Genomic DNA, 11,569 nt, shown 5'->3' on the forward strand with positions numbered 1-11,569 from the left:
TTCACTATAAAATTTATTTTGTGGACCAGAGCCAGAAGCACAGGAATGTTTCAAACAATTTACTGTAAAATTACATACAGACCACACAATCACTTAAACAGATGTTAAATTAAAGTATTTCAATCTCGCGTCTAGCAGCATGTCAAGTGGAATTTTTGAACCGGCGCGATGGGGAGACGTACCTCTCTGCCGATAAACACGGTGTTCAAACGCCAGTAAGAATTCACTTCGTTCGTAATGTCCTTTTCTAAGGTTAGAGATATTGGTCTCAGGAAGCCCGGTGAATCAAACCACACGCCGAGGCCAACTCGCACCGGATCCTCCGCGTCTTCTGACACCGTCGATAAATGTGTCAACACCTGGAGCGTGAGTGGCTCTTCAAGACCAAGCAATGCGACCAACCACTGCAGGGATGGTGTTGCAGCGGTTCTCGGATAACAGGATGCCTGAGAAGTATAGTCGAAATTGTAACAAACTACACCGGTCGCTGATCCATCGGTAACGAGGATTTTGAGCTGAACGTTCACTGAAAGGTTTAACAAACTGTCGTAAGCGTGTCCGGATAAAGCTGATCAAAGTATCGAGACAGATCCAGCCACAACTTATTCAGAGAAGCATTTTTTTTTTAAATTCAACCTATTGGCGTGGAAATATTTAAGAAATAAAACGAACCCAGGTTTCGTTGAGGTAGCTGCTGAACTAATTAGCAGCAACACATCAAACACCCCTCCCAAAAAAATAAAAAAAGTAGATCACCAAATGCATTACCTTGAAAAAACGACAATTCATTATTCTTCTGTGAACTCTCTAATACCGTTTATGAGGGCATCCTAGGCAACGATTCCAATCAAATAAATTAAATGTTACTAATGATGCTAAATTATTTGAAAAAAAAACCTTGCCAAGATCAAAAAGTCTCCCGAATTTAAATTCGCTCAGATAGGTGACTTTTGTCAACAAAAAACTGACGCACTTGTGATGGGTAAAGTAAGTCTATGGAGGACGACAATAGTTTTTGTGCTTATGCACCACCCACCGCAAACTGCGAATTAATTTTTAGCCATGTCTGAGCATTTCACGCGACTCCTTCCGCTAACAAACCGTCTGACCTCGTAGTCTAATGTCAAGTCATACACTAGGGTGGAGACGACGATGAAAACCTACGCCCAAACCATGCGTAAGGAGAAAAAACAGCGTTCTTCCGAAGCACGAGAAAATGTCAAAATGGGGTTTTGATGCTGCAAGACGAGCCATGGAAACCCTCTAATTATAGCTGGGCCATGCTGAACACTAGGGTCCGACACTGGGCTACCAAACAAGCTTTAAGTGAAAACGACTTTCACATTACGTGGAAAGAGTTACGCTGTACGTTGAGATTGCAGGCGCGTTTTACTAGCGGCTGGAGAAATACACTGAAGGAATCAAGAGGTTAGTCCAGAGAGTAAATTGAAAGTGAAGAAATCTTAATGATCCTCGCATCTAAAAAAAACTCCAAAACTTCCTATTTTGACTCCGCGAAATTCACAATAGGACCAAGAATTTTAGTGAAAGAATGAATGCAGCAAGTTAGACGAGATGCCCAAATAATAAGCTACGTTAAGCGTTAAACGTATCGCGTTAATTCGGCAGTGATTCGCAGTTGACATTTTTATGGATTAAGCATTTCAGTATGCGCAATCCTCTGTACTGATAAGTCCTTTTAAGAAAGCAAGTCAGTAGAAGACCAAAAAAAGTGTTTTTTGACGTAGCTTCATGCAATAGCTTGCTACAACATACGCATTGTAATGCGTCCTTACATGTCAGTTTGTTGACATTCTTCACTGTTTTCCGTACCGCTTTCCTCTTACTTAAGCTCCGGCAACATTTCGGTCGAAAAGCATGGATGTGATTCGGGATTATCTTCCTCAGGAATTAAAACTCACATCCAAAGTTGCAGAGACATCTCGTACAGCTTACTGCATAGCAGAAAGTGCAGTCCAAAAAGAGCTTCAATAAGTAGAAATAAAAAAGAGCAGATGAATCGCATCCAAGAAGATCTTCCTTTCTCCATGGCAAAGAATTACAAGTCGCAAGTTACATGTTAATGCACCATTAAGGTGCCGAGAAGCCTTAGTAACATCTGGTATGAGTAAATCATGCGAGTTGCTTTCGAAAGCTTTGAATTTGTCCTTTGCCTTTTCCAAGTAATTTGAAGAGAGAAGCCATGCATTTCAGGCAGTCCGCTAACCGGTTAAATTGTAGTGAAAATGGTTTTATATTTGAAAGTTCTTTAAACGACCCAAATAATACCCCACACCTGTACGGAACCATTTCATTTTTTGTGTGTAGTAATTATAGATAGAAACGGTCGTTAATGAATTCTTTTTGATGAGTAAACAGCTACACCTGAAATCTACTTGAAAAGGGTCAAGACTGGACAGTCAGTCGGTCAGTCGAAAGAAAATCTTATGCTTATGTTTACATGTCGATGCGAGACCTCACATCCTGCATCGCAAAACTCACACCGCACTTTAGAACAGGAGGTGGACATCTCATTCCCACCCCCATCCTAATCGTTCAGCATCACACTGACACCACCTTTTCATGCCCTTGGCGTCAGACAATAACATGCGTAAAAGAGAAAAAAAATGAGGCATAACCTGATTCGGTTAGGGCTAAGTTTTTTGCCGACGTCTGCATAGAATATGTTATGCACAGGTGGAAGTCTAATCGCATACCGCTACAAGTCTCGTCTGAGAACAGTATGCTTAAACGATAGACACTTCCAAACAGAAATGGACGTGTCTATAAGCAATGCATTTACTAATCCACTTATTCTAAAACGGAAAATTTACTTTAAAACATCATAGTCAATGAGATTTTGGAAAAAAAATATAGAAAATGTTAAATACTTTCCGAAAAAAAATGGTGACAATTTGAAAACGGGTAATAGTATTGTTAGCAACAAAAAAGACGTTCTCTTAGTTCCTTGCATAATTGGAACATTTTCTTTAGCATTGCCTTTTCATCTTAAGTGCTATTTAATCTATTTAGCTATTTCTGCAGCATGGAAGCGAATACACGAATGGCACACTCACCAGAGCCCTCCAGTCGAAAAACACTGAACTTCAAGCAGCGAATTATGTGTACCAGACACGTCTTTCTCCCTTTAGCTTCATACAACAAATTCATCGGCGTTAGAGGTACCAATGCAGATGGAATAACCTCGGTCGTCGTTCGCATACTCTCATGCATCGTGCAAACACTACAGACAGGGTTATTTACGCTCCCCGGGAAGCAAGAACAGAAGCAGCGAGAGATATCCGTCGAGAAGTAGGAGTAAAGACCATTCGGGGAGACCTGCAAACGGTTGGGGGAGAGAGGCAGGAACAATCGTCTGCCCCGAAGGCGCACCTTGAAGAGACAAATATGGGTGAGACACGGCAGACGGAAGAGATCGGCAGTCGCACGGGTGTCGGTAGAATTCGGAACGAAGAAGTCGATGCAGAGGGGCGAGGAAGCACAGGGGTCAATGGAATGGCGATCAATGAGCCAGAGTCTGATGCTCTGACGGTCACCGCCGTTTGGGGCGCAAAACTCGTGGCGAAGAACGTAACCCTATGGTAAGAGAGTTGGAATGTGAGCAAACAAACATCCAAGTAGCTCCCACGATTTGCATTTTCCTACGAAACAATAGAGGCAGTAAATGAAACGATGTTTTGTCCAAGCCCATTATATAACAACATATCTTACAGGATAGCTGACCTCGTGAGTTATAACTCTTATGCCCAAATGTTTTGTCCTATGACCCCAGTGAATTGAATGTGTGTTGGTTGCATAAGCCAGTCAGTACGGTGATAGATTTCTTCCCCCAAGGCTCATTGATGAATGGGCTCTAAAGTTTAAAAACGATTGTGCTGGAAGTCCAACTACAGTTACAACAGAAAATTTTAAAAATAGCTGCGAAAATGAATCACAAATACGAACGTTGAAACTGGACCTAGTTATACTTCAACTAGGGAAACTTTTGGTGTGATAATTGGTGTGCCAAATAGATGCCGCAACATCTGGCAGAGGAACGATAAGAGTAGGTGGCAGATTGTTTTCGTCACAAAGGAAGAAGACTATGTAGTACACTCCCGCATCACCATTGTTAAAAGAATGGGGAGTATATCTTAAATAAAATGTCAGACATCATTCGGCAAATATGGCTCGACTTTAGGCCAAGATTAGTTGGAAACAATTTCCTTGATTAACTGTATTCCAACGAGAATAAAAGGGCGTCTTCAATAATTACAAATTTATCTTTTTGGAAAAACTATCAAATTGCTGTTAATCACCATGACTATCATCAAGCTAGATCAAATTTCCGTTGAAGAGAGGCGAATCGACTAGCATTAACGACTGAGATTAGAAACCTTTGAAACTACTCTAAATTATTTTTGCCACACCGTTAAAAATGCACAGAATCTAGTTCTTCACAAACCATCCTTATTCGAATGAGAAGCCCTTTTAAAATGAGGTGTATAATCGTGCTACTCGGTTGGCATTGTTCAGTGCGATATGCAATTGCGATTTCCGATGCAAACATGGCCTATTCCACCAGCGAAATCCACTTCGAAATCGAGCAAACTTTTATTTGTTAAAAGAAAGTAGGCCCAAACATGGCTATGATATGTTGTGCTTTGTTTACTTTCTCACTACTTTTTGATATTTAAACGGGAGAGGAGAATAAGCAACAAAAACACACCTGAATGGAGATCCACCTTTTCTGCTGCTCTCTATTGCGAATAGTACCAACCTTGAGAAGATCCAGCACCTCTTTCACACTGAGAATGCGCCAGTGATAGAGCCCAACGAGATGATGACAAGCGCTACTCCATGGAGCGTCTTTGGGCTCCGACACCACCCGCGGACCACTGCCACCATCACAAGCACAGCAGAGGTGAATGCGGTGGCCGATATTGAAGAGACCGCTCGCGAACGCCCATAGTGCTGCAGAGCTGTGGAGCTCGAGGTGGTGAAGACTGGACGAGGACCGCCCATTGCTGTTTCCATTGTGACCACGGGCGCTCTCATATCGTATGGTGAAGGAAGTAGGAGGATTTGTAGGAGAGGACACGTAGCGCAGAAGAATGGGTTCTGCCACAACCTCAGCCAAATGCAGCGAAGGTGGATCTCTTGCGCTGACAGTGTCCACAGATACGCTTTTCAGAGCAGCATCACAAATCACACAGAGACGTGGAAGTGTGGCCAGGCTTAAAACAGTGAAAGGAAGAGAGAGGACAAATAGGCCAACTTTCGCGGAATTAAAACGGTAGCATTCCATATCGTGAAGCAGCGTGAATATTTTTGTTGACAACTGCTTGGCATAGTCCCTGGCTATTTTGCTTTTATAATCGACGTCCAATATGTCCAGATATTATCTGTTTTGAATAAATACTTTGCAAACATTATAAGCCGATGAACAGATGACAAGTAGATGGGGCTAATCAAACTACTACAAGTAATCTGAGTATCGGCAGTTGTAGCTGACAAAGAAATCTCAGCATTAAAAGCACTAATCATGATGGGGTCATTGCGAGTCCTCACAGCCCTTCACCACCTTACCAACGCCCAAAAGCGCGAACAACAGTCGATGTCTCACTACTCATGGCTGCGACGACTAAGCGGGGTCGTCTAATCAGTACCACCTCGTTGAACAGGCTCCGCATCCCCAAATCAGTCATAGAAGGAGACAAGAGTAGCAGGGGAACACTTGCCGACTGTTTTGAGATAAAAACCGGGCCGATCGTCAGTGCTCCAGTAACTGCCTCCATGCCTAATCGACCAATCAAAATGGTCTCCTGGGGTGTTACGCGTGGCTCAAAAAACTGAAAGGTTCTACCGCTAGAAGACAAAGGATGTTAAAGTTAGTGTTATTCGATGAAGTAGATTGCTCGGATGCAAAGGGAGCATTATGCATTGTACTTGTGATGACATTGGTTTTGATAAATGATAAGGTCTAAATGTTTATATTTGCGACAGGGAAGGAATAGGTTGGTCGGCTATGGATTAAACGGGGTCAAGGTCTACTCCATGAAAATAATGCCAATGAAACGTGTGATAGTAAAAACCTCAAATTAATCGGCTCTCCAGCTGATTGGAACGCAGAGCTGACGTCGTTGAGATCGCCTGTGGTTAAAAGGCGATGGCCTAAGTGTGGTGAAGGCGCGTGTTCGTGCGGACGGATGAATTTGTCAGCAAAACGAATAGCAGGTGGGGTCTCGATTCGCTTCACATTATCAAAAAGGGCATTGAAAGCAGACTCAGCCCAAAGAGAGGCCTTTTCTTGACAATCACTGTCCATCGCATCTAAGGGCGGCTGCAAAAAGAAGTGGGAGTGTAATTAAGCCAAAATTCAGTTTTGTAACTTTAGCAATAAAAAACTGACAAATTCATTTCCAGATATCTTTAGACTGAAATCACCGAAAGGGACAAGGGTTTACCGCTTTCATGAACGGTTATCCAAGTCAGAAGGCTGTAAAAAGCCTTAAAACCGATAAAATTATGGGAATCGTTTTCAAATGACTTCATTAAATGAATAAATTGCTTTTGAAACTAAAAGAACTGGTTAAATGCCTGAAAGATACAGGCGATATCCCTAGCGAACTCGAACGTTGGTTGATGTACAATGAACATTAATGATCATTTCCTTCTTTTTGTTTCAACAAAGCGCTTTCAATAATCAGGCATTGTCTTCTCCTGCCTATATTGATTTAATCAATCGTGTCTCCTTGACCGCACACCTCCTTGATAATCATTTCCCTCAACCAACTATTGCAGGCTCATTTCGATCAGGGTTTTGTATCAAACAGTAGGGACAGTGAGAAGATAATCAGGTGTGATTTAGGCACAATAGGCGCCACTATGCAAAAGTTGGAAACATAAAGCAGCTATTGTTTTTTGTGATTTGCACTTTAGAGCATCAGATAATTCACTGCACCACTACACTGGGTGTTTGTGAAGCAATTTTCACTATACATAACATGAAGAAATCATAAACGACAAATTTCAATCGCCTTTAATCCATTCTACTTCAAGAAACTAGAAATAAATAGTGATTTGGTAGTTGATATAGGTTATCAACCCACAAAAAGATTCCAACCGCAAACATAAACAAAATAAAGGTATGAAAAGGCGTCGACTGCTAAGAGTGAAATCTAACCTTTTAACACGAAAAAAATTAAAAAGACCTTAAAATGAATTGTGGTTTATGTAGGAAAAAACATTTTAAACCAATCAAACTAATAAGATATATCATCGAATACTGCGGCAGGGAATAATCCACTTTGCATTGCAGTTAGTCAGATGAAGTCATGAACTGAGGGTGAGAAGGATGATACTTGGCAGATTATTGAAAAAAACTACATCGCGACCCATCAGTGTGAAGTTGAAGGTATAGAGGTAGATTCGACTGCAAAATGAGTCGATGCGCAACCGTCAATTAATGGAAAACAAGTGTACTAAGAAGATATCCACTTTGTCATGTGCTTTATAGTTGGTCACTCAACACACACAAGCGAGTTAGAGACATAAGAGAAACGCCAAAATCAATTAACAACGAAGTTCAACGACCTAGACACTCAATCCGAAAGCCCGTGAATGAGAAAAAGAACGCAGTTTGCATTCCACCCATCAAACTGGAATCAAGAAACAGGTGGCTGAAAAGTGAACTCAACAAAGAATACTTTACCGAGCTGGCAACTGGACTAGTTATTTGCCACAGGTCCAACAAAAAAGTTCTAGAACATGGATGCCATTGTTCTCAGTTCACCACATGAAGCATATTGATATCAAGAATCAGCAATACTAAAGTATAATTCAACATATGGTACTCTATCAATCTTCAAAACGGTAGCCAATGTGTTTCATCACTTAACAGAGATCCGAACAAGCTCACGGGGCATAAAAATACTGGCCATGGAGAGGAAATGATACCTGTTTAAAAAGTGCTCAACAAACGCTCGATAATCAACTTGGTAGACTGTGGTGCCTGTTTAAAATCTTCCTAAGTAGGTAAGAATAAAGTCTGAGGAAGTTAACAATACCTAACCATCGTGCAAAAAAATGATACTTAGGAACTTGAGGTACGAATTAGAAGGCGCATTACCGTAAAAATCTTCATCAAAGCGAGACGCAAAGCACTATCAGCAGGCGAAGTAACATCAAGATGAAGAGGGGAAGAGGGAAAAGTAGTTAAAGAACCACTTTCACTTCGCCAGGAAGTAAAAATCCCGGGCTGAAGGTAGCAACTCCCAAAAATCCACAAACCGAAGACACGTATCCGAAGGCCAGGTGATAGTGGAGAGGAGGAGAAAGAGTGTGTGTTAAGGAAAGCTTCTCGGCCAGCATTATTGCCGCAACCGTAACACTCAACCGCACAAAAGTGTCGGTAGGAGCCTGTAACATTCAAATCGATACACGGCAGCAGATTTGTTGGCCAGTTTGGGCAGATATGCGTAGTGGAGGGGACAAGATTGGAACCGGTCAAAACGATTTGCAATGTACTCCTTTCCGGTACGTAGCGCCAAACCGTGGCCTCATTGAGCTATAAAGTTAATGAATCGGATTTACCTAAGGTCAGGTTAAGTGTCGACACATCTACCACACCACAATGGCCATAAAATTCATTATCACTTACAGATCTTGACTGTAGTTGCTGCCATTCGAATAAATATTTCAAAGTATGCCTATGAGAGTGCCCGCTCGAAGTAATATCATGATAGTTTCGAATATTAGGCCCATCGTGGCGTAGAAAACCCAAAAATCACTAAATATGATTGACAGTTGGGGGTTGAACCAAACAAATAGTAGTAGGCTATATTTGGTTCCATTTGTTTTTAAAGAGGGGTTCTAATTTTGTGATAAAACAGCCACATACTAAAGTTAAGCTAAGAGCGAGGTGAATAGCAACGGGCTAAAGGCGCCGACGTTGAAAACAGATGCCATGATTCAAAACTGCATTCAACTAAACAGTGGGTCCACATCAATTACCCCACTAACTACTAAGAATGCATCAACTTCAAAAAGCCAAGATACAGAGAGCAAAGGAATTAAAGATGTAGATAAATTGGGCGAAAGACGGAACATATTACGACTAATAGCGTCTTTAATAACATGCGATTCAGCGGGTTAATGGACTAGTAGACCATCCATGAGAGTACTACTAAAATGCTGCGCACATACCCAAGTATTAAAGTAACACACAAACAGCATTTTAAATTGGGCTAAAACGGGGTTACCTGACCACTAAATAGTGTAGCTCGATCGAGACCATGAAAACGAACACGCTGATGCATCCACCTATCGAGTGATGCGATAAAAGCCTCTCTATGCACACGAAAGGATTCACTTTCATGTGGTTTGTGGGTAATAAGAACGTTGTAGATGGGTTTAGTACAGAGACAGTTGAGAGAGGTCGTAACTTTCACAAAAGTATTATGTGATGCTCCAACAGTGAAAACTGGACTGCGAAATTGGATGAAACCCTCAATTCCACCAGCCATTCCCCCACCAGACACAAAATACGGGATCTGTGGGGTGGAATTCTGATTTATGTACGAGGAAGGTCTTTCAGGAAAAAATGAGCAGTAAGCGGACGAGGATCTTCCCAAAAAGGCGCAGTCAAATAATTCGCAGCAGTTGTGGCGGTTATGTCGGTTGAAGGTTGAACCGAAAAACGCGTTAGAACGCGACCTACCTCCAACCAGATTCGAAACACAGAACCGGACAAAGAGCCATCACGAACCGTCAAACAACTGTAAGCCGCTCATTTACCAGCCACCGCCAAATTCAGTCGATACAAACATATTGCTACAGAGGTACCATGACTGCAGTACCCACTTTAAGCAAAAAAACTTGGACAAAAAATAGTTTCAAATCTTCGCATACTAAAAACGGTAAAAAAGAAACATGTCAAACAAGCAAGAATAGCAGATCCTATAATTATGGCCGGAACCATAAGTGTACTATTAGTGATGCTGTACCTATACAAATAAGTAAACCACTTCGGCCTTAAACAACTCTTTTCTACATTCTAGTAGTTATAAAATTTGTGCTTTTAAAGACAGAACACATGCGAAACCCCTATTCTACACTTTTTTAGTAATTACATTAGACATTTTTAATCTGCTCAACCTACACGAGTCCGAAAACGGTTCACTTAATTGCATGTTATGTTTCTTTCGTCACCTTGTTTTTAAATGCAGACATGCTGCTCCTGCTCAATTTCTGGCAAATTCCTTAATTGAAAGCCATTATTTACTATAACGCAGAAAATTCTAAAGGCCATGCCACTACGATAGGATTACTGGTTATGGCAACTGACAAATGATTTTCGGTTTTCTTTTTGCTCTCCCGTATTCATTCAAAGTGCCACTGCCCACGCTATATTTATGTGGCCTACCTTCTCTGCTATAACGAGAATCACTTAAAAAGGAATTAGTCACGGGCAAAAGTGAATGCGAAATTATAAACCATTGTCACAAGGGAAGAAATTTTTGGCTACGTTAGTGGCGGCACCCATTGTTAATTTTACGGTTTTCCGCTAAACGCATATTCCTAAAGTTGGGTCGTGCATAGTTTAAATTGGAAGATAGTGCCCACGATTAAGCACTTTTGTAGGGACATTCACCTAATGCCAAAAGTAATGGGTAAAAAACAGTGCTCTTGATTCATGGTATAGATCATTAAGTTCAAAAGCATTTAATAAGCATTTAGTCAAGGCCAGATTTGACAAATGCAAAACTGGTCTTTCCTCTGCTGGCTACTCTGTAGAATTTGAAATCAGATATTGTCAAAAGTCCATTCCGTATCGAAATGCCAACCAGCCAATAAAAGTAATATTTTTCATTCCTTGAACTGAGTTCCTTACCTGCGCAACAGATGCATTTTCTTCACAAAGGTCGCATTGCTTTAGCACAACTGCAGCACCCCGAGAATTTTCTGAAGTCAAAGAAATACATATTACTCGGGCAGAATATATGCATTGGACGTGCAGTAGTGTGGCGTCCCGAGACTCCCTGAAGACGGAAGAAGACACAATACTCGGGCAGAATATATATATTCAGCACGAAGAAGGTGTCTGGGCTATTGGCATGACCCAAAAGGCCAGTCCACCCAGCGAGGTACAAGGGGGCTAATTCAAAGTACAAAAGTGGCGCCTCACCGGAACCGAGGGATAAACCACTATTGTGTTACAGTAGGGCTGGGGATACTGATCTTGCCCGGAGGCTAGCCCACAAAGCCAAGGTACAATGGCCACGACACAAAGTGGTCCTTTACCAAAACTGAGTTAACCAAAGTAGCGCACAGTCCCCCTCCTCTTTTGAGTGTTGTCTCTGGCTCTCGCCTCGTTCAACCTCCTGTAACTACCGTCACAACGCCATCGGTGCTGTAAGGAAAACACCCACGCGCCATCCGCTCCAGTCATCGAATTTCCGTGCAACTGAGAAGATACTTGATTGCGGTATCACTGATGCTCCTTGACAATTCACCCAAGTCTAGAGTCTTGTTTTATATGGGAATTGCGTTCAGGAACGGGGATTTG

General features: G+C 41.7%; 1 protein-coding gene across 1 annotated transcript in view; it reads right to left on the reverse strand. All coding sequences in view use genetic code 11, as the record gives it.

The window, feature by feature from the left end:
* EGR_06819 (39S ribosomal protein L52) overlaps positions 1–9,762 on the reverse strand; it is a gene marked incomplete at both ends in the record, with an annotated part of 14,862 nt that extends 5,100 nt beyond the window's left edge. The window contains 8 exons of the mRNA XM_024496068.1: positions 183–526; positions 3,078–3,597; positions 4,730–5,237; positions 5,590–5,868; positions 6,096–6,343; positions 8,132–8,569; positions 9,264–9,591; positions 9,722–9,762. Of these exons, the coding sequence (XP_024349488.1) occupies positions 183–526; positions 3,078–3,597; positions 4,730–5,237; positions 5,590–5,868; positions 6,096–6,343; positions 8,132–8,569; positions 9,264–9,591; positions 9,722–9,762 (2,706 nt within the window). The remainder of the gene's footprint in view (positions 1–182; positions 527–3,077; positions 3,598–4,729; positions 5,238–5,589; positions 5,869–6,095; positions 6,344–8,131; positions 8,570–9,263; positions 9,592–9,721) is intronic.
* Between the last annotated feature and the right edge of the window lie 1,807 nt (positions 9,763–11,569).

The sequence above is a fragment of the Echinococcus granulosus genome, assembly GCF_000524195.1.
Source record: "Echinococcus granulosus chromosome Unknown EG_S00064, whole genome shotgun sequence".
NCBI lineage: Eukaryota > Metazoa > Platyhelminthes > Cestoda > Cyclophyllidea > Taeniidae > Echinococcus > Echinococcus granulosus.